Genomic DNA, 22,821 nt, shown 5'->3' with positions numbered 1-22,821 from the left:
TCCTTTATCCGCTGTAATTGGATCCTAGAGGGAGGGATGGAGGATGGGCGGGATGGGGGTTGGGGGGGGGAATATTCCCGAGCCTCTGGCCTGTGCCTCGCCTGTCAAGCATTTCATTGTTCTTGGCTGATGTCACTCCCAGTTGTTACCAGCGCCTCTCCGGGTGACAATGTGGGACTAAGAGGCGCAGCCAGCCCAGGGATAGACAGAAAAGGTAAGCAAATGGGGGAGATCTGTAACTCTGGGGGTGCTGGCACGGCAGAGGGGGCGACCCGGCAGTGGCACCACAGCAGAGCAGGGTGCAAGGTGTTACTGATTGAGATAGCAAGTCTGCTCGGCGTGGGGTGAAATAGTGACTGGGCAATGGAACTGAGGGCGAGGGGGGAACATGCCAGCTGCAACACCTGCTCCGTGGGGTGAACACAAGGCGACATTGCTTTGCATGCTCCATGGCTCGCTGCGTGGCCCACAATGTTCCAGCCCCATCCCAGGTTGCACAGTGACATGGGGATTCGAGGGGAGAAAGAGCTAAAGTTTTCCTCCTCTCGGAGCCATGTGTTTCCCTGGCAAGGAGCTCCAAAGCTGCCTCTGCGGGGCTGGGAGAAGGGAGCTGCTCCAAGAAACCAGTCGGAAGGGTTTGAGGATGCCTCCAAGTTACCTCCCCACCCTGTTTTAGTTGGAGCCAAGAGGTCCCAGAGGCCAGGGAGCATATATGGTGCCAGAGGGCCAGTCCCCAGTCCAAGTGGCAGGTACCCAGCACCCGGGGGCACTTGCAGACTCACATGCCAGGAAGCAACAAGGTCTCCAGAGGACCTTTGTCTCTCCGCGCAGATTTGTTCCCATCGCCAGGGGCTGCACAGGGCTCAGCAAGGGGATTATTTTAGTGTCCAAGCAAGGAAGGGACTGGCAGTGCTGGCTGCAGCCTGACACAGCACTCCAGGCTTTCGGAAAGCTTCCCACTCACACAGCTCTGGCAGTGCTCCTCGGTCCTGACCCACTACCCAAGCTACTCCTTTCCCAGCACCTTATTCCAGCTCAGCAGGGCCCATGATGTGCTCCGCTGCTCGGACCTGCACCCAGTTCCTGCTAGTGGGCCACAGGCCCAGCTCTGCAGTCTCATTCCAGCTCTGGGTCCTCCCTACACAGCTCAGCTGGTGCCTTTCAGTCCTGTCTTTGCATCACCATACAGTGGCCCCAAATCTGATCTCACTGCATCTCCTGTTCCTCTGGGCCTGAGCCCCCCCACAGCTCTTCCAGTGCCTCTCATTTCTGTTCCCTGCCACCTGTACCCCTGAGCTGGGATCACCACTATGCTGAATCAATGAGGACACAGATCCATGGGAGTCAGTGATGAGGCCGTCCAATTCACTCCACTGGTGACCCAACTCTGGCCTCCTGAGCCCGCACGCACCACCTGCCGCTCCACAGCTGCAGATTGCTTTAATTCTTCCAACCCTGCTCTGTCCTTGTTCCCATTAGCCACTCAAATGCCATTCACTACCGGGCACCTTGCTCACACAGACTGGAGCACTACTCACATGACATAAAAATAATAATAATAATAATAATGCGCATAGCACTGGGCACTGTGCCAGGCAGCCTGAGCCCACAAGGGAGGTGCCATATCTAGCACTCCTACCCACAGTTGGGCCAAAAAAAAAATCCCACCTATATAAAACTCCCTCTGGATGATCCACAGAGCCATTTTATGGTGCATCTCCATGGAAGTCAATGGGGTGAACATGGCCCATGTGTCCATTTGGCTGGCACAAAGGGAGGGGTGTAGAGGCAGAGAGTAGCCCTTGAGCCCCTCCATTTCCCAGGTGAGGTTACCTGTTGAGCAAGATGAGCCACCACCAATAATCAGCCTGCTTAGATTTGTTTGTGCAGCTGTGCGCAAGAAGGGTTAATAAGGACCACCAAAGGTTGATGCCACATTCTTTGGGTGGGAGCTGTATCTTGGGAACCCCATGCTCAAAGGCCCTCAAATTTGGACCACTGACCCTATCCCACATCTCCATGAAGCACATCAATTTTTGAGACAATCTGAGTCAGCATGAGGATTTTAGTGCACTTAGAAAAAAATCAGCTGGTAAACAGTAAGCGAATCTTAACCTTAAATAGAGCAAAAACAACGAGGAGTCCTTGGGGCACCCTAGAGACTAACAAATTTATTTGGGCATAAGCTTTCGTGAGCTAGAACCCAAAGGGGTGTGTAAGGGGATGGGTCCCAGATACGGTGGAGATAGAACGTTACTGCCATCAGCTAAGCTTTGCATGAGACGGCCACATTCCAAGCTGTGACTTCATCCTTTCCCTGCAATGGACATGACAAACTGGGGAAATCTCTGGCAGGTTTCACTGCCACTCCCCCCACCCCCATTTCTGCTCTATATGAGCCTTCCAGGACCAGACCTTCCCCCCCCCCAGCTAGAATCCAGATCCTGCAGAGAACCCCTGCCCCTTAACCTCAAGACAGAACTTTCCAAGGGCATCCCCCACCACGTGACATTTTCCCAGGAGACTCCCCATCAGGTAGGATGCTCCATGGCCATTCCCCTCTCCCAGCACCAGTGAAACATTTCTTCCCATCCCCTTTTGAGGTGTGGGGGACACTCCCAATACCCCCTCCCACCTCACCAAAGTACCTCTCCTCCCCAGCAGACTCTCTTAGCCCTGAGCTGCCCAAGGGTTTCTAATTCCCCTCTGGCCACAAACATTTGCCCCTTTGTCCTTTGAAAGCCTCACATCCTCCAGCCTGCCTCATTCGTGTCATAAGGGAAGCAGGGACCAGCCTTCAGAGCATCTGTAAAGTGATCCTGTGAATGAACCCCCTCCTCCTCACTGGGCTAGGAACACATGGGGAATTGTTCTCAGCGCCAGGACGAGAGCACCCTCCTTCCTGTGAAAGCTGGGGGCGGGATGGGGAGGGCTAAAGAGGAAGCTACCCACACACACAAACTTTCACTGCAGCTGGGGAGCTCTGCATTACCCTTTGTGTGCTGGAGAATGTGGGGGCTCAGAGAGGTTTAGGGGCCCTGAGACTTGGTGTTCTGTATACACTGCATAGCCATCAAGGGCTTCCCCAATCGGCACTTCCTGGTGGCAACGGTGAAATTAGAACTCAGATCCTCAGGACAAAATGCACTGCTGCCGGTCCTAAGAAAGCCCCTGTACCCAGATGGCCAGTGACTGGCCTGATTTCTCTATGTTGGCTATTAGGACACCAATTATTCCAGTTCAGTTTAGGGGTGCACAAACATAAGGATTAAAACCCATTGATCCAGTGATCTGAGCACAGGACAGGGGGCCAGTGGCTCCCGAGTTCTAAACTTGGCTCTGCTAAACGGCTAAATGTTGCTAAACTGGCCTGGGGCCTGCAACATTATCTATCAGTGCCTCAGTTTCCCCCATCTAATGTGGGGACAATAGTGACCTATTAGTGACAATAGTGACCCTGGGGAAGCCATGAGGATTGTAAAAGCACTTTGCAAGGAAGGCATCTCATTATCATTCCTGCTACCCCAGACTGATGCGCCTGGAGCGGCGGGTCATTACACCCTGGTCCCTGCCCAGGTTGCCAGGGCCCTAGGTGGAAGGGGAGGGGTTGACTCAAGAGAGGCAAAGCGGACATCCAATCAAATGACAGAATGCCACAAGGTCCGGTGCATGCCTAGCACAGCTAAGTACACACAAGAGAGCTGCTTCTCTAGCTCGCCTCCGGGCTCCTCCTCCTAGCGGGAAGAATGTGCTGGGCTCAGCTGACTCCCACTGGATCGAAGGGCCCCGATGGGCAACCTGCAGGCAATCCTTAGCAAACCACCTTTGTAGCGGCTCTGCGGTGTGCTGGGAAGGGCAGGACAGAGTTGTGGGGAGTCAAAGAATATTTTAGAGATACCGGGACCGTCAAGCCAGGTCACCCCTGTTTTTGCTACAGTGCCCCACAGGTCCTAACCCTTTAATGAAGGGGTGGAGCAGAGGCGGGAGGGGGCTGGATCTCTCACAAAGGCTTCCTTTCTCCGCAGTGTAGATTAGTCATTGCCGTTCCCTACGCAGGAGCATAGACAAACAGCAAACAAAGGCACATGTGAGCAGATAGTCTAGCATAGAAACCAAGCTGAACAAGATGGGGGTGGGGTACGTAAACCTCTCGGCCCTTCCTGTGCCATAAAGAAGCCAGGAGGGCATGCTCCCCTCCTGCCCCCTAACTGAGCTGCCCTTATGGAAAAGACAAGGGCCATATTTCAGACACAGGGCCCAAGCACCGTGGCTTCCATGCAATAACGTCCCGACAGCTGACCCGCATGGCAGGAATAGTCACGCTGCGTTCACCCTCGAGCTCAGGGCACTTTGCAAACGCTCACAAAGTGAACTCCCCTAAGGTCTACACTACAGACCTACATCGGTCTAACTGCGTCGCTGAGGGGTGTGAAAAATCCAGCCCCCGAGTGACGCAGTTATACTAACGTTACCCCGGGAGCAGCCTCTCCTGCCGGCATAGCTATTGCCTCTGAGGAGGTGGATTAATTATGCCAACGGAGAGAAGCTCTCCCAAAGCATCTTGTAGCTGTAGCACTGTAGCTGTAGCACTGTACATGAAGACAAGCCCTGAGTGAGGGGAGCAGCACTGTCCAAGGTGCTCCTCTGGCTCCTGTTACCATAACACAGGAGCACCTAACAGCCTTTAACATAGTCATCCTCAGCAGGGCGGTGAAGTACTATCACCCCCATTTCACAGATGGACAAACTGAGGCACTGAGCGACTATGTGACTTGCCCAAGGTCACTCAGAGCAGAGAATTGAACTCAGGTCTCCTTAGTCGCAGGCTAGCACCTAACCACTGGGCCATCCATTCTTTCCATAAACACTTGGGAAACTGAGGCACAGAGCCTTGTCCTTAGCTGCACAGCACATCAGTAGCAAATCCAGTCACCTAACCCCTCCATCCACCCCTTCTTTGCCATGGGAGGAGGGGGATATGGCCAGAGAAGCTCTTCTCCTGGGCAGCCAGTCGTCCTATCACTCAACCTGATTGTCTTGGTCAATATGCCACGTCTGTGGGGGACACAAACCTATGGTCTTGGCAGGCCTGGAGCTGACTCAGCCCTCTGCAGAGAGCCACAGCCCGTGCTCTGGAAATACCCCAGAGCTCAGGATCAGGAGGTTGCGGGAAGGACGTTAAAAATAAAACCCTTCCCAATGCCCCTTGGTGCAGTAGGCCCGGAACCCCATGTCCAGCCCGTCCCTCCTGCTTCAGATCTAGCCATCTCCCTCTGCCAGCAGACCCCCAAATCCCACTCATGGGGCAGGCTGAGGGGCTCCCACGGCCTGAGAGCTGTAGGGAGTTGGAACTGCCTTAGAGGCTCGTCGCACCAGATCCGCTCTGTTCCTGTCCCTCAGCAGCAGGGCCAGCTCCCCGGGGCTGGGGTATGCGAGCGGAGGTCTGTCTCCCTCTTCTCTCGCCTGGATCATACAAGCCCCAAGAGAAGTGTCTCCCTGCTGGACCCTGGCTGTCCTCTGACAGTAAGCGGACGCTTTGATCAACGGCTTCGAGCTCCACGGGCCAGGCACAGAGCGCTGCCCTGCCAATGGATCAGGCAGCAACAAGAGGCGCGGGCTGCTGATCCTTTTCATCCCATGACCTAGTCTCTCATGCCATCTGCTCCCTTCCCAGGGTGCCAGTCTTACCCACTATCTGCCGCGACAAACACTGCTTCCCCATCCCTGGGGAGTTGGGCACCAACCAGAGCAGGGGGACTTCCTCTCCCCTCCCAGCTAGGAGGTAGGAATGCCTCTGCACAACACAGTGCTGCTGCAGACAAAACCAAGGGCTGGCCATCGGCTTACTTTACCCAACCTGAAGTAAAAGTGAAGCAGATCCAAGCGAGGAGGGAGGGAGGGAGGGATTCATCTCGGTAGGGGGGCCTCTGATCCTCACTAGGAGGGGGTTTCAGCAGACCCCTTCTGTGGTCGTGCACCAGATGCACTCGGTATCACTCAACTGACTTCCAGGGGAACCCACGTACCCAAAATGCTCTGCTAAGACAAGGGTTCAGCCACAGAAGGGCTGCGCCTTCCATCCCCAGCCTGAGCGGGCAGAACCCACCTGGCTAAGATTCAGAGTAATGGGTCCCCAGCGCTAACACTGCTGATTTTGCTGGCCTGACTCTGGATTGACCCCTGCATAAGAGGAGCCTCAGAGTGGGGCCCAGATCCAACTGGGGTCTCAAGGGGTAATTGGGGTTAGAGGCTGGAGGAGTGTGACTGTCACTCATGTGCGGGGGGGGCAAGAACTCCCACAGGGCTTATGGACAGGAACCATGAGAGGGGTGGGGGTCCCCCAGCAGGGACTGCCCCTTGGGATCAGACGGTGTATCTCACCACTGGTTTCCTGATGGGCTTCTGAGAAGAGCACATGCAAAGTTGCTCCCTGTGGGGGACACCTGCCCAGCTGCAGAGCTAGGAATTAGCTCCCATATTTGGGAGAAATGGCCAGGGCTGTCCTGGGCTATTGCAAGATGGGGGTCAGAAAGGGGTGTGGCCAGGGCAGCCCCAAGTGCTGCTGGCTTCTGCAGGGGCTGCCACTGCTGATCCCCCTTTGGTCTCACTGTACCAGCGTTTATCTTGTGGCTGCATTTCCCCACCCCTTACATGCCCAGCAGACTCGTATCATGTTATTTCAGGCCCCATAGACGGCTCCTGGATCACGGAAAAACCCGCGTTCCTTTACAAACACTAGTCCGTGAGTGCATGCTCAGGCCAGTCCATGGGAACTCAGCAGCAACCCATGCCCGCAGCACTGCCACACCCGCTCAGCAATGGCTGCTGGGGTGTGTGCTTACATCCTGCTGGCATCCATCACCTTCCTGGGCACTGCTGGCACTGAACTGTGGCACACGCAGCTGCTCCTACCCCCTAACCCTCTCCCCACACACACTTCCTGCAGGTCCTGTGGTCTCCTACCCACCCACTGGCCTGTCCAAACTCTGGTTGGCTCTAGGGGGCGTGGAATGGCTGTAGACAATTCAGGAAGGCAAGATGACCTCACCCTCTCCAGCAGCCACGCCAACCAACCCTGGACTGCCCGGGCTCTGGTAAGCAGGGAGCTGTTCAGAACCGCTAGGCCCTGGCAGGAATGCATTGCGGGGCTAGGCTCTCAGTTGCTATACATCAGCCTTGCCCCATCAAAGCTGGTGCAGCTCCACTGAGAATCCGGCCCCTGGAGTGCTGCCCAGGAAGGGAGCTGAAGGAGAGACCCCCTTAGCACCCCACATGATCACTGCAGTATGTAAGAGACCTGTTCCCTTTCCCAGCCTGCGTTATCATCCTCTTCAACCAAGCTTGGCATGCCGTCTCCTGAGCTGGAATCCAAATAAACCCCCCCATTACCCGAGACCCTTTGATGGGATAGTTGCCCGCCTGGGACAGCTGGTCGAGATCAGAAGAAGCGGCTTGACCATGTCTGCATTTACACAGCTGTTGCCTTCGCGCTGGGTAAACTAGCATTTTGTGGCTGGTTTTCTTTAGGATTCGCAGAAGGGAATCTAGGGGCTTAACTATTTTGACCCTGGATATTAAACTACGCAAAGTCCCCTCCCCCTTCGCCACCCCCCTCGCCAAGTACAGCCGTGTCAGGGCGGTTAAAAAGCAGCGGGACCCAGGTGGGGGCTGGATCGAGCACCCCACCTCGCATGTGGGTTTGCATTCCATGAATGCTTCCCCTGAACTTGGCGAGCACATCACAGATTATTGGCAATGGTGGTGCTGAGTGCTGGGGAAGGGATGGGAGCTCGGTAAAAGTTGCTCAGAGGGTAATGTGGGCTTACACGTGGGTGTGGGGGACAAACAAATGCACACAGAAGACCAGGAATGGGCCCTTGAAAAAAAGCCGACCTCTTGGAGAATCAGTCTCCCCAGAAGAGAGACCAGAGCAGGAGGGCTACAAGGACAGATCTGTCATATGCAAAGACAAAGCAAAATACAACAGGCCAGAGACTAGGGGCCCTCTGAGCCACAATCAGTGGGCAGCATGGGAGATAAAGTGGGCGGTGCTGTAACTATGCCCTACCTACAAGTGCAAGCCCCATCCATAAACCCAAGATATAGTTATGAACCCCAATCTTGCCCACAAGTTAAAATCCAAGATGCGCCCACACTCTCAGCCCCATCCACACACCCAAACCTCACTATTACAAGCCACGTCTACAATTCAAAAATCCACCCACAAGCCAGAACCCTGCCCACAATCCCACACCCTGCCAGTCCCAAAACATGCCCATACCTACAATCTAGCATCAGAGCTTCTAGCCCAGTGATCAACAGGAACAGTTCACCGTATCCACAGCTGTCGGAATCGTCCCGGGCTACCGTCTCACTGGGATGGGCAGCACAGAACTTGGGTGCAAGGCTGGCTGGCTGACTGCAAACACAGACTCAGGTTGCATCTGGGAAGCCCCAGCCAGTACAGTCCATCTGACCCTGGATATGCAAACATCTCACCAAGGAAAAGGCAAGATTAGCTGGTGTCCTTTAACAAGCCAGGGCTGTGTTGCTCAGCTGTATTTATTGTAGGCATTTCAATAGCACCCATCACCTTCGTGTGTGGGCACTTTTAACATTTAACTCTTTAAATGACAAACAACATTTCCCAAATATAGGGAGCAAAGCCCCACACTGATCTTGCAACATATATGAGGCAGCAATTTTGCCATCAGGCTGAATGCAAGGAGTGTGGGCAGGAGCTGGTGCTTACAGAAACCTAGGCACGGTTGCAGCACTAACTGGACACAGGGAGCTGGATTAGAGCCAGGTCCTAGATATCTGGGCCTGGCACTCTGGGAGAGCCCAGAACAGCGAGAAACCCAGGGCCTGTTCAGGGAGAGGTAGAAGGGGAAGATCAAAGAGCCTGAGAAGGAACAGAAGGAAGAATCCATTTGAACAGGGACAGGGAGCAAGAGCTCAGAGCTTGGGAGCATGATAGCCGAGGAGAAGAGGAACATGGGAGGGGGGAACTGATGTGGTTCTGGGAAGCCCACAATTTTGGTGGACTCAATCCTGTTTAGTTTTTAACCACCCCTTCCTCTGCCACTGCGCGCCCTCATCCAGTTAACCTGCCACTGACATCAGCACAGGAGACATCCAGCAACACAGCTGGTGAGTGCCGCCTGCGTATGCCAGCAACGTAGGTGGGTGCCACCCCGACGCTCCTCACCCAGGGGGCGTACACCTGCAGACCGCTGGGGAGCGCTCCAGCAGGCATTCCCCCAGCACGTACCCAGAGCACTGGGCTGCACTGCACACCACTGCCTCTGGGATGCATCTCGCATAGCTGGACTAGTTAACAACCAAGTAGATAAGGACAAATAAATCAGTGGCTCTTCCACTGGCCTGCTGGGTGACCCTGGCCCATTCCCTGGCTCATTCCTCAGTTTCTCCATCTGTAAAACAGGGATAATGATACTGACCCCCTTGGTGAAGCACTTGGAGACCTATGATGAAAGAGCTGTCAAGAGTGAGGCATCATCATCAAGGAGGGCCAAGAACTAGGCACCTTAACAGAGACAGAGATAAGAAATATGATGATGTGCTGTGGGAGTGCCAGGCAATGCCAGGGCCTAAGTGTGGTTAGCTGGTCATGAGCCCTTGGGAAAGGCTGATCCTTTTCCTGTTCGTTATCTTGCTGCTTCGAAGAGTAGAGATGCCGAGCACAGGGAAGGCAAGGGTTCGGGATGGGCTGATAGGACAGGGGCGGTCACCCAGGTTCTAGTGAAGGTACCAGTGCAGAGTCTAAAGGGCAGACTGTGCTTCCCCCTATTCAGGGACTAATGGAGATCCTGGTATGAGCTAGGGCAGCCCTTCAGGGTTGTGCCTCTGGATCAATGGGGCTTTGCAGGGCATAGGATGGCTGGGGTGTGGGTCTAACCTTTACCACCCTTCCCTCTTCTGGCCTGCCCCTTGCCTCTGCTCTGTGCACATCTTGTGCCAAGGCTCTTGCAGAAGAGACGGAGAACTGGCACAGCCAGCTGTGCACCAGGTGTAGGAGCGTCCCACTTTGGCAGTACTCTTTAGGGAGCTGTGTGGCAGCTCACAGCATCTAAAGTAAATCTCTATTCAGGCCCTCCAGCTGCAACAGACCCTGCTTCTGGAAACTCTGCCAGCCCCGGACTAAGCCCAGATCCACCAGAACCTTTGGCTGAGACTCCAGTCCCATCTGGATTGCTCTCGATCGCACTCCTATACACTAGCCTCGGCCCTGCGCAGTACATCTAGCAACCCAGAGCCCACGACAGGCTGTACCTGCATGTCCAGCTGGATACATATTCATCTCGCTGGGACATGGGGCTGGATGGGAGTTAGAGGTAGTGGCATGTGCATTGGGTTTGCGGAATGGGGCTGCTGCAATATTATCCATAACTGTTACAGTCCCCTTCTTCCCACACCTCAACTTGCCTCTCTGCGGGTGCACAGACCAGAGTGCTGTCATTTCACACAACGTGACCCAGTCAAACCTCCGGGCTATTGTAAACCCTGCCCAGTAGGTGTGAATAGTTCCCAGTCAACTTCAGAAAAATGGCAGAGCAGTTTCTTAGGGCAGGTCTACACTACAAGTTTACAGCAGTGCCTGGCACAGAGGCCCTAAGCCAATGGGAGAGAACTCTCCCGTCAGCTTACTAACTCCACCTCTGCAAGACGCAGTAGCTAAGTCGGTGGGAGAAGCTCTCCTGCAGACATAGCACTGTCGTCACGGGGGGTTCAGGTTGGTATAAATGCATCACCCAGGGGTGTGGATTTTTCACTCTCCTGAGTGCCGAAGTTATACAGCAGTAAGTACGCAGCGTAGACCAGACCTTAGAGAGACAAGGGGGATGAGGGAATCTCTTTTATTGGACCCATTTCTGTTAATGACGTTTCGAGCTACTCAGAGCTCTTCTTCAGGCTGGAGTTCTGTGTGCTGTATCTGCACAGAGCTCTGTGTAAGCTCAGAAGCGTGTCTCTCTCTCTCACCAACAACAGCTGGTCCAATAAAAGACATTACCTCACCCACCTCGCCTCTCTGATATCCTGGGACAACAGGCTACAACAATGCTGCAAACATTCAGTTTCTTAGTAAACAAACATTTCATGTGTACTGAAACGAGACAACATTGTAAGTTATCACACGATACTAAGAATGACTTTTAAATTCAAGTTGTTAGCTGGTAAATCTGATGGTGTTTCTTATACACTTTGATGCTGTTACATATACTCGGAACAGCTACACTTCTCTATGTTAGTACACCCACAGGAACCCATTCCCTCGGAGCAGCTCTAGGAGATGAGGTCTCAGTCTTTAGAGAGTGACCATAACATGCCGTGTGTTTGTCAGCTGGACTCTTCCGAGCCTGGGGAGAATAGCAGCATCTCAGCTCTTGCAAACACTTCAGAACCCTGCCAGAAAACAGACAAGACAATCTAGGGATCTTCACAGCTAGCCCGGTCCAGCTCACGTGTTAATAGCTGACTGGTCCTTAGTTGCTGGTGAATCAGAAACCTGTCATCGGCATCCATGGATTGGGATCAGCATATAAAATAGCCAGTCCCTGGATCTCGATAAGGCATCCACACTATCTGCACCCCATAAGCCCAGCCAGGTGAGGTAAGAAGGTAGAAACTCACCATTCCCTCAGATCTGTCCCATTATAGAATATCAGGGTTGGAAGGGACCTCCAGAGATCATCTAGTCCAACCTCCTGCTTAAAGCAGGACCAATCCCCAGTTAAATCATCCAACAGATTTTTGCCTCATATCCCTAAATAGCCCCCTCAAGGATTGAACTCAGAACCCTGGGTTTAGCAGGTCAATGCTCAAACCACTGAGCTGTCCCTCCCCCGCTCTGGTGAACAGAGACAGAATCCCGGCTTTGAGCAGTTAGCTAATAGCTACATGAAGTTCCACCAACTCTGTAGCCTCTCTGGGTGAGAGATGCTTCCCCATAGCTCTCCCTTCAGATCCATAAAACACTGCCTCATGGATCAACCCTTATCTTAATGGAGAACTTCCCTAGTAGGAGAAGCCAGAATAGCACTCACCTGTATCCAACACGTTACAAGAACTAGAATCTGCCAGCTAGCACCTCCTCATCAGTGTTGCCTTTAACTTAGGGATGGGCAAACTATGACCCAGGGGCCACATCCGGCCCTTCAGATGTTTTAATCTGGCCTTCGAGCTCCCGCCAGGGAGCAGGGTCCAGGGCTTGCCCTGCTCCAGCTGGGGAGCAGGGTTGGGGACTTGCCCTGCTCTGCACATGCCGTGGCGCCACGCAGCTCCCTGAAGCAGTGGCATGTCCCCGCTCTGGCTCCTATGCATAGGGGCAGCCAGGGGGCTCTATGCACTGCCCCCGACCCAAGCACCAGCTCCGCAGCTCCCATTCGCCAGGAACCATGACCAATGGGAGCTGGGGGGGCCGCACATGTGGATGGAGCAGCGCGCAGAGCTGCCTGACCGCACCTCCATGTAGGAGCCGGAGGGGGGACATGCCACTGCTTCCGGGAGCTGTTTGAGGTAGGCGCTGCCTGGAGCCTCCATCCCTGATCCCCTCCTGTGCCCCAACCCCCTGCACCAGCCCTGATCTCCCTCCTGCCCTCCAAACCCCTCAGTCCCAGCCTGGAGCACCCTCCTGTGCCCCCAATCCCTCATCCCCAGCTCCATTCCAGAGCCCATACCCCCAGCCAGAGCCCTCACCCACCCCCGCACTCCAACCCACTGCCCCAGCCCAGAGCCCCCTCCCGCAGCCTGAACTCCTCATTTTTGGCCCTACCCCACATCCCCAGCTGGAACCCTCACCCCCTCCAACCCCCAATTCTGTGAGCATTCAGAGCCTGCCATACAATTTCCATACCCAGATGTGGCCCTTGGACCAAAAGGTTGGCCCACCCCTCCCTTAACTCCTTATTTATACCTTTCCCCCATCCCCCACTGTGCTCTGATTGGCTGAGCTCTCAGAAGTGACTGGGTGTGGCCAGTCAGGTGGCTTGCCCACAATGAAAACTTCCTCTACAGCTTCAGAGTAGCAGCCGTGTTAGTCTGTATCCGCAAAAAGAAAAGCAGTATTTGTGGCACCTTAGAGACTAACTCAAATAAATTTGTTAGTCTCTAAGGTGCCACAAGTCCTCCTTTTCTTTCTACAGCTTCAGAAACAGTTACTGAGCATGTCCGGTAATGACCACGCTCTACTTCAGGATGTTTCTAGGCCCCCTGGTGCTGAGTTGCCCTGCTCAGATGGGCAGATACAGAGTATGCCAGTTGCAATCTGCATCCTCTCCCCATGGCTCCTCTCCTGTGCCTTAAGCCAAACAAAGTCAAATGCTGCAGTGTGAAGCAGGCAGGTTACACTTGCTGATATGATGCCAGTCTGAGTGTGGAAGTGAGAAAGCATGTGCATGATTGTGTTGCTTGGGCCCAATAGTCAAAAGTACGGAACTGCTCCAGCTTCCATCAGGTGGAGGGTTTAGTGTTCAGCACTTCTGAAAATCAATGTTATTCTGGTGCATGTGGCTAGAGGGCATGTGACTGGTGGATGTCTTAGCTGGCGATTCCCTGGATTTGTGGTTGTGGTGGAGACACTTGCTTTAATTGGGAGTAAACGGAGTATTTTGTTGCGGGGAACGCCCACCCGTATGCTCTCCCAGGTCCTGGGTGTGCAGCAGCTGTCTGATTGGCTATCCCTGATCCTGGAACTGGGTTGGCAGCATGGGATGGGAAAATGGCCAGGCAGGATACAGCCCTGCACAAACTGAAGTTATTAAACAACAGCCGCTGTGCTCAGACACACAGGGTGCAAGGTGCAGTCTGCGGGAAATCAACGTGTGTCCAGTGCCAAAGGGACACGCTGGCAATTGAGCATTGGTGGCACAAAAACAACTGTCAGCTGTTGTGTCCCAGCACTCCAGGAGCCTGTCATTAATACACTCGGGTGGATGGGGAAAGTACAGAGGTAGCAGTTTTCCTGAACACATCCAATTTTGCCTGAGGTCTGCTTGGGAGTAACTAGACACCCCTATCATGTCCTGTAAGAGCTGGCTTGGATTGCACAAGGGCTGTCTTTATTTTGGGTGTTTCAGGGTTTAGTCACGGATACAAAAGGGATCAACCCAGAGTTTTATCTCATCTGCTCATTTCATAAGACATCTTTTAGACATGCTGTAGTCCAGCCTACGCTGCATGGTCTGTCATGCTGTGTAGTCATTCAATGCCCTGCACGGTGCTTCGCATTCTGTGTTGCATCTGTGTTGGCCCAGATTAAGAGTGGGGAGGGAAAATGGCTGTGTAGCTCCTAGATTCTGGGGCTAGCCCGCATAAGGTAGAGCAGCCTCAGGCTGCTCTAAGTTATGTGCAGCTGTCAACAGCCCTAAAGGGCCGACAAAAATAGCTGGAGTGCAGAGGCGAGCCAGCCACACCATCTCTGACAGAAAGGGGGAACTCCCAGGTAGTCAGACAAGCCAAGGTAAGGGGGATCCAGAAGCTGCCTGGCATGGTGAGTGCAAAATGGGTGCAGAATACCATATGAACCCAAGGATAAATTTACCCAGGTGTAAATGTCTACTCAAGACAGCGGAGACTCAGGCACACAGAACTAAAGGGATATCGTCAAAACCAGGGAGCAGTCCCAAATGTAGGTTTACTTATAACGGCCTGGGTGGAAGGGAGTTCAATCAAATGTTTTCAACAGTTCCTGGCAAGGCTGGTAATCCTTGACCAGCCCTCAGCAGCTGTAAATTGACACACTAGCTCTATTGACCACAAAGGAACTATGCTGATTTATACCAGCTGAGGCGCTGGCCCTCAAAGGACAGCACTGTGAGATCTTAGGGCAGAGAGCAGATCTTTGGCTGCACTGGGGCTCCAATCCTGCTCCCTGCTCCTTCAATCACAATCACAATGGTGCTAGTGCTGAGAATCAGGAAGTGACACTGATCCGGATGAAACTAACCAGCAGTGGGTCAGCCTCCCCATTGAAATGGAAAACGAGATCTATGAAGAAAAGCACATTGGAGGATCTAAAGCCGTCCCACCTCAGTCACCTGAGCAGTTGCTAGTCGCACGTCAAGCCATCTTTTAGCAATATGGGGGTGTTCCCCTTTAACTGAAACAGCCCAGTCACCAGCTCCTGTACCACTCCTAGCACAGCCAACCGACAAAGACCTTGTGTATGGTGGTGTGTAGATCTCTGGTGAGAATGAGCAGCTTTGGGATGTGCCCTGCAGTGTCTATTTCTTTACTAAGGCAGTGAGGGGGAGGAAAACGATTCTTCTGGGTTACCTCAGAGGTTCGCCACACATTCAGAACCAGAAAATTACCCCAAGGGAGGGTTTACTGAAAGCAAAGCTGAACACTGCTCTAAGCACCAGTGGCTTGGTCTGCGAGGAAATCTCACACCACGTTCAGGAGAAGCTCTGATGTAGCCCATAGATAGATCCCGTTTATAAGGATTTATAATTCACCACAGGTAACCCATCATTGGAACGCAGGACCCAGTGAGAGACAATCCCTGCCCTGAAGACTAAAAAGGCAAGACAGACAAAAAGTTAGAGGATTATTACTCCCATTTTACAGATGGGGAACTGAGGCACAGGATGCCTCAATTCAGCAAAGCATTTAAAGCGCAGATGTATGTCCCTGAAGTTGGGACTTGAGAACATGCTTAAAGTTTAGTACATGCTTACGTGTTTTTGCTGAATCGGGGCCAAAGAGAGTAAGGGATTTGCCCGAGATCACACAGAAAGGCTGTGACAGATTTTAAGAATTAAACCCAGATCTCCTGAGTCCCAGTCTCAAGCCGTAACACAAGACCATCCTTCTGTACTATGGCACAGCTGGCCTTTTATTTTGGATTAAGGAAAAACAAACCAAAACCCCCCAAGAACGAATAAAAGTAAAGTCTGCAGGCATGGGAGTGGGCGGGGGAAGAGGTGAGAGGTCTTCTCTGTAACATTCAGCATTAACTCTGCCTTGCAAAGTGACACTGGCAAGCAGGCAGGCTCCTCAGACATTAAAACTACAGAGTATAGAATGCAAAACCGTAACAGATACACAGCATGTGCAATCACCCAAACATTGCAGCTCTGATGGTGTTAAATCCTGCTGCCCTCCAACAGACCCTGCATAAAACAGGCTTTGCACACAGGGAGCGAGGGGCTGGAATTCTGCTCCTTAAGCCAACAGCAAGGCGAGGAGCACATGTGCGTGTACACGTGTCTCACACACAGGATTTGGGGTTAGCAGATCCTCCTTTATGGCCAGTGTCACACCCCCTCCCTTGCACACCAGCTCCCATAATGCACCTCTGAGCAGCATCTCTCCTTAGCATGGAGGGTGGGCCGGGAGGCCTCCCCATGCAGCAGAGCTGCGATTGTTCCCTGGCATTTCAGACTTTCCATGCCTGCACAATGGGGGCAGGAGCTGGCCTGATAGTTTGGTGAAACCTTTAGCAGCAGCCAGTAAATTCCCCTGCAGGTGACTCGTGATCCCAACGCTGGCTTTAATAGGGTTCCTTGTTTCCATGCTCTCTCTTTAGCCCCTTTATTAGCAAACCTCTGAGACAATCAACCTGTTCGTTTGGTGTCCCCACCGCACTCTGGCCATGCAGAGCCTCAGTCACCGCTCCTGCAAAGCTGCCAGTGTTCTCTTGCCATCCACTATCTTGGATGCTTTCTTGGGGACCCCCACAGGCCAGCGTCACTATTTGCTGGGTCAAGGCAAAATCAGCGGGGATCATGCATATCACCTTGCTGACAGCGCTGACGAGCTGGATGGCTCCCCGGGAGTGATGCCAGATTCCCAGGCAGGACAGTGGAGGCGACAGGGATCAGAGCCCCGGGAAGCTAAGGGAGGGGTTATAGAGGGACTGGAGCCAGCACAGAGGGCACAAACAGCCTGCAGTGAAGCAAGGATAACTCTGATGGGTCGAGGTGGTGAACTGCAGCCCTGCTGGGAGAAGGCCTCTGATACCACAAGGGAAGCTGAACCCAGCCATAATGTAGCTGGGGGCCTTTGGCTTAATCAACCCATAATTTAGGGGATTGCCCTTTCCCATCCACCCATCCATTCCCCCCCATTCCCCTCCCCCTGCTTTCCTCACCTAAGTGATGTCACTCGGATCCCCTACATCTCAGACACACCCACACACAAACCCTCTCCCCTGGAGCATCCTCCCGCCACCAGCACAATGCAGGGCATGGCCCAACCTCTTGTTACCGGACCGGTGACTTTGCTAAGGCTGGACAGTGCTCACCCAGCCCGACAGATATAGTCACTCCCACGGACTTGCATGCTCTCCTGCCAGCCACAGCCTCAAAGGCCGGGGCAGTAACGCACAGAGACAGAGGCAGGGATCCACCTAGGAATGTTTGCTGCCTGGGTAGGGGATACAGCTGGAGGAGTCGGAATGAATGTCCCAGCAGACGAATAGGAGACGACAGGTATCAGTAGATTGACCAATCCAATGCTCCATCCCGTCTGGTGTCCTGACTCCACCAGAGGCCGATAGCTGATGCTTCAGAGGAAGGTGACCAGAACGCCATACTCCGTCTCTCCTCCTCCACAATAGCATCTCTCCTGGCAGGGAGATGTGCTAATCCACTTGTTGATTGTCCATGGGGGTGGAGGGGGAATCCTGCCAGGCCTCTGCAACGGGCCACCAGCTTACGCCCTTGAAGAGGAGGCTGGATTCCCCTTCCGTCCTTCCCTTCGCCATCATAGCTACCTACCGCTGCTGGCGCTGTGCAGAACGTGAGCCAGCCCCTGCTTATCTGTGAAAGGGGCAACACTCCCACCCAGGACCATGTGTGTTCTAGGGCCCAGGGTTTTGGTACATTGGTTTCCCAGTGCAGACAGACCCAAGCAGACCTAGGGAGAGACCCAGACCCAATCCCCCTGACAGATGCAGGCCCCATCCATTTCGGCCATGCTCCACTTAGCACAGGAGGGAAGGGGAGAGGCAGAGAAGGCTTTAAGCCACCGTCCCAGATCCTTGGCCCAGCCCTCGTGCAAGTCAAAGCAGCAGGAAGATTTCCTGGTTTTAAATTGATTGTCTCAGGGCTGCTCTAACTTACACTTGGCTGCAACAACCCCTGCCATTCCTCTGCCCCTGGCTACATCCCCTATCCCCAGATCAGCTGCCTTTGCTGCCCCTTTATGCCCCCAGGACTGCACCAGGGCACAACACTGGGGAAACAGATAGGGGGTGGGGGCGCAGAGAGCGAGGGGGCAGCATACAAACCAGATTCCAAAACAAACTTTGCAGCTGTCTGAGCCTCCCACCTTTGCATAGGCTGGACTAAAACCCAGGTTCCAAACACCCTCAGACTCCAGGCGCCCAGCACTCCCACTCGTTTTCCCAGTGTGATATTGGCACAACTTCAGTCAGCAGCGTCTCCTCACGGCAGCCCCCTCGAACTCACCCCCTTCCCCAGCTCACCGACCCGCCTTCCCCTGACTCATGCCAGCCCCTTTGCTCAGCTAACCCCTGGGGATCTGCTCTCCCTACATCACTGGATGAGCATAGTGCTGGAGAAGGGTCTGGACTGCCAGGCCTGGAGACCAAAGTCCTCTAGCCACAGCTCAGGTTCAGGATGGGCCTTCACCACATGCTTGCCCCACCCCTTCCTCAGCCTCATAAGGAGGCCACCTCAGTGGGTGGAAAGCACAGTCCAGATCAGCTTAACTAATTGAAAGCTCTAATAAGAACATTTCAGCACAACATCGCACCGGCTTAATCAAGCATAACGCCTAAGTGAAGGAGACGGAGCAGGAGCCTAATGCCCAGTCTTGGGACACAGGGAGCCTGCTTCTGTCAGTCCTAGCTCTATGCCAGCCCTTGGTTTGGCTCCTGCGTTGCTCCATCCCCCTCCCCACTTTGTTGAACACACCTTGTCTCATGACATCACCCGGGGCAGGTTATTAAACAACCTCAGCTCTAAAGAGTCTAATCTAGCGTTTCATACACGCTAACCCACAAGCTTTTTAACAGATACATTTTTACCGCTTTCAGAGTAGCCACAAGTACTCCTTTTCTTTTCTTTTTACTGCTGCTAACACTCTTAATTGGTACCTCTTTAGTGATCTTTCTTTAACCACTGCTACCCTCCTCCTTACTCGGTCTAGCTAGTTTTTCATTGTGTTCTATTGCTGCTTACAACAGTGGTCTTATTCTCACTTATTTGCTTCTTGGGACCTTTGAGTTACTGGCTAGTTTTGGTCTGACAGTATCCATCTTCCCTAGTGTTCTCACTGGGAAGATCTGCACCTGGCTCATAAATCACACGTTTGTCTGGGTTGCTTTGCCCTGTTAGCTGCACAGCCCAAGAATCTGCCATAGATCCAGCGCAGACGATTGTTCTGATTTTTACAACCTTTACAATTGTTTTAGCAATGTTTGAAAAGCCATGTCCACAAGCCACCAGCAAAAAGCAGGAAAAGCCCCTTTGACATTTTCTTATAACCCAACTAAATATACAACAGCTGCCTCTCTACCGTTCTTTAATATACACTAGCTCACACAGTTTGTTACACAGCTGTTTGCACCGTCTGGGGTCAGAGCATTGGCCTGGCCCCATGTGTAACATGATGCTCCTCGCTGGCTTGTCAAGCAGCAGGGATCAAACCTGAGACCAGCTGGTTCAACATGCAGGAGCCTCTAAAAGACACACCTGGGTTAGCCCCGGCTGTCAAGGCCTCCCCAGCCTCTATCTGTGGTTCAGCCATCATGAGATGGAGACAGAGCGCCGCGTGGAGTGGGTGTGGCCCATCGAATCCTTGGCCTCTCTGCCAAGTGGGCCCCATAGTGCCAGCCGTGCCTGTTGCTTTTGAGAGCTGGACGTTTGTTGCCTAGGATCAGGGCCAATGCCACCAACTCAGCACACGCCTGCCGCACCGGAGAGTAGCAACTGTGGCCACCCCACTGCTGTGATGCAGGTTCTGTTCAGTATTCCAGTCCTGGTCATTATTATAAATCACTTACCCAGGGCCATCGCCTTGCACAGGCGCACAGAGAGAGAGAGGACAGGCTCTGCCATGAGCAATCTCAGATGTTCCAGACACAGGGTGACAACTCAGCGAAGGGAGGGTGTGGGGAATTCTTAGGGAGGAGAGTATCCCCATAGAAAGGATTCCTAAAAGAAGGGGATTAAGGGGGAGGGTTGGAGGAAGAGGTTGTTCCTTTAAGGGCTGAGTTTCCCAGACAGAGTCTGAACAGGGCAATCACTGAACACCGCAGAGAGAAGGCGCTGGGCAGACAAGCAGAAGAGTCACTTCGACCCCTCTGCCATCCCTGCTAGATCTTGCCAAATGCCTAATGCCCTGGCTCAGTCACACGGCCTTTAAGGCTCAGGGCCGCGTGCGGGTTCAGTGCTAAGTGCCGCCCAGCTGCCATATTTGCTCACATGCTTTGTCCTAGCAACTATCTCATGGCTCTGCAGGGCGCTCTGGGAGAGCTGGGGTGAAGCCACAGCCTGCCCAGCCAGCCTGGGCTTTGCTGCAATACTGACCGCGAGCCTCCCGCAGAGCAGGGTTGCAACGGCAGTGTGGGTAAGCAAGCGGCCAAGGTCCACGCAGGGGCTTGCTGAACCCAATGATGTTCCTCTCTCTGCAGATTTAGCTGCTTGGGTCCCTACTAGCCCCCGGGTGCTGGTTTGCCCAGAAGCTGGTTCATGCATTCCTATACCATGGCGTCGCCAGACAGGATGAGCGGCTCAGATACCGGCCTGGAGGAGCCGGAGCTCAACATTACTCTCACTCTCCGGATGCTCATGCACGGGAAGGTAAGTGTTCCCCTCCGGCTGGGATTCCCTCCAGGCTCTCCTGGGAAAGCAACATTAGGAGTTCTACCCTGGGGCAGAGGGCTCCTTCAGGCTGGGATCCCTGGGGCTGGTCCAGAGGAGTGGCATGGGCGATTGGGGTCTGCACTGGGCTCAGACAGACAGCTGGTGTTGAATTTTCAGGGCTCACATTACATTTTGCTTTCCCAAAATTAATCCCATTTAACAACAATCAAAGCCTGACCCTGGGACGTCTACGCTCCAGCAGAGGTCCATTTTAGAGCAGAACCACAAAACATTCATCGGAATGTCAGTCCAAGATCACGTTTTGTAGCAAAACTAGAACGTCAAGTTTCAGTTCAACAAAGGATTCATTTGATCAGGCTTTGGAAAAAAGCAAAACTCTAGGCAGGGCAGTTGCCCAGGGAAAAAAGCAAGGATTTGCTGGGAACTTTTGAGAGGGGAAATTACTGTTTTTGCACATGGCTGTGTAACAGGGATCCATTATAAGTGCACCAAATCTAACCTGGGCTACAACCACCATCTACCTACCTAAACAATGCAGACAGAGAGCTAGATAGTTAGATTTAAAAACAAACAAACAAAAAACCCACTAGCTGAATTTAAGTTAAAGGGACACTGTCAACTTGTTTTTTTATATTACTTTTTTTTAAAGTTCATGTTTTCGATAGCATGTCTTGAATTTTCTGTTTTCAATCCATTTTTAAAATACACGAGAGTTTTCTGGTCCCCTGCTGATGCTTGTATGGATCTTCTAAGAGAACCACAAAATCCACGCTTCCTTTCTTTGCCCTTTCACCTAGGACACATCTCTGCCTGTGGCCTTTTCAGTGTCAGCTCTGCAGCTACTGTTCCTGGCAAAGCCCCTCTTAAGGGACTGGTGTAGCATGAGCCTCTGAACTTGCCCAGAGAAGTGCACGTGATTGAGATCATTGTGCTAGGGCAGGAGTTCTCCCAACACATTTTTTGGTGGCCACAGAGTTCAGCCACCAACTCTTGCTGGTGCCTCACTGACACTTTTTCCTAAAATACTTCATTAACTTTAGGAAAAACAAATACATGTGCTCACCTACATGTCCAAATCATTGTCATTTATTTCTGTAGGGTTTTTTTGTTGTTGTTTTTGTTTTGTGTAGACTTAATCGTAAAAATAGTGCTGTGAAAAGTGATATTTGTCTGTTGGTTAATATCACTTATCCCAGCCTCTCAGCTAGCTACTAAGTGTGCTGAGAAAAGTGATATGAACAAACATAGAAGTATCACTTATCACACCCTCTTAGCTAACTAATGAGTCTGCTGGGAAAAGTGATACTTGCAGGTTTGTTAATATCACTTTTCTCAGCAAGCCATCACTGCCCAGGAGGCTGTGGTGGCCCCATGAAAAGCCCCTGGTGGCCGCATTTGAAAACGAGCGTAGGGCCTGGGACAAAGCCCAAGTGAGCATCAGCCCAGCAGTGAAATGCTCCACAGCCAAAGAACAAGAGACTAAACAAAACAAGAGACGGCATTTTGCCCTGGTGCTAATGTCTGTCCCAGTGACCTTCAGGTTTGCCTGCAGCAATGCCTGCCGATGGCAATGAGAGTCAAGGGGGTCCCTCCACCTGCACAAGCCCTGCTGCTTCTAAGGGGCACATCTAGTCCATAGGGCGGGTCCCCTGTGTGCTCAGGAATCTCCTCCTAACTGGGCTGCTTGTCTCTTGTGTTTCCGCAGGAGGTTGGCAGCATCATCGGCAAGGTAAGAGGCAGGTGTTCCCCACAGCCTGGGCGTTTCTTCGGAGTCTCGCGGAAGCTGTGGGAATCTAACCGCCCTCCCTGTTCTTATTCCCGCAGAAAGGCGAGACCGTTAAGAGGATACGGGAACAAGTAAGTGGTGGGGAATAGCGGCGCCTCTCGCACTCCTGGGCTCTCTCACGGGGCCAGGCTATGTCCCATGCAACTGACCAAAGCTGCCTCTGGCTCATGAGTATGCTTCAAACCTCCCTCTTCCTCCTCCTATAACCCCCACCCC

General features: G+C 53.0%; 1 protein-coding gene across 2 annotated transcripts in view; it reads left to right on the top strand.

Annotated features, from left to right (window-relative positions):
• Positions 1 to 22,821, top strand: part of PCBP4 (poly(rC) binding protein 4) — a 35,304-nt gene continuing 12,483 nt past the window's right edge. Inside the window, exons 1-4 of one of the 2 annotated variants that reach the window (XM_038410001.2) lie at positions 1 to 214; positions 20,627 to 20,795; positions 22,525 to 22,548; positions 22,644 to 22,676. In XM_038410001.2, the coding sequence (XP_038265929.1) occupies positions 20,685 to 20,795; positions 22,525 to 22,548; positions 22,644 to 22,676 (168 nt within the window). In that variant the 5' untranslated portion in view covers positions 1 to 214; positions 20,627 to 20,684. The remainder of the gene's footprint in view (positions 215 to 20,626; positions 20,796 to 22,524; positions 22,549 to 22,643; positions 22,677 to 22,821) is intronic. The other variant, XM_043518984.1, reaches the window with a different exon arrangement.

This window comes from Dermochelys coriacea, chromosome 7 (genome assembly GCF_009764565.3).
Source record: "Dermochelys coriacea isolate rDerCor1 chromosome 7, rDerCor1.pri.v4, whole genome shotgun sequence".
NCBI classification, from domain to species: Eukaryota; Metazoa; Chordata; order Testudines; family Dermochelyidae; genus Dermochelys; species Dermochelys coriacea.
The sequence above is the reverse complement of the archived record's forward strand: the minus strand, read 5'-3'. Positions and strand labels throughout refer to the sequence as shown.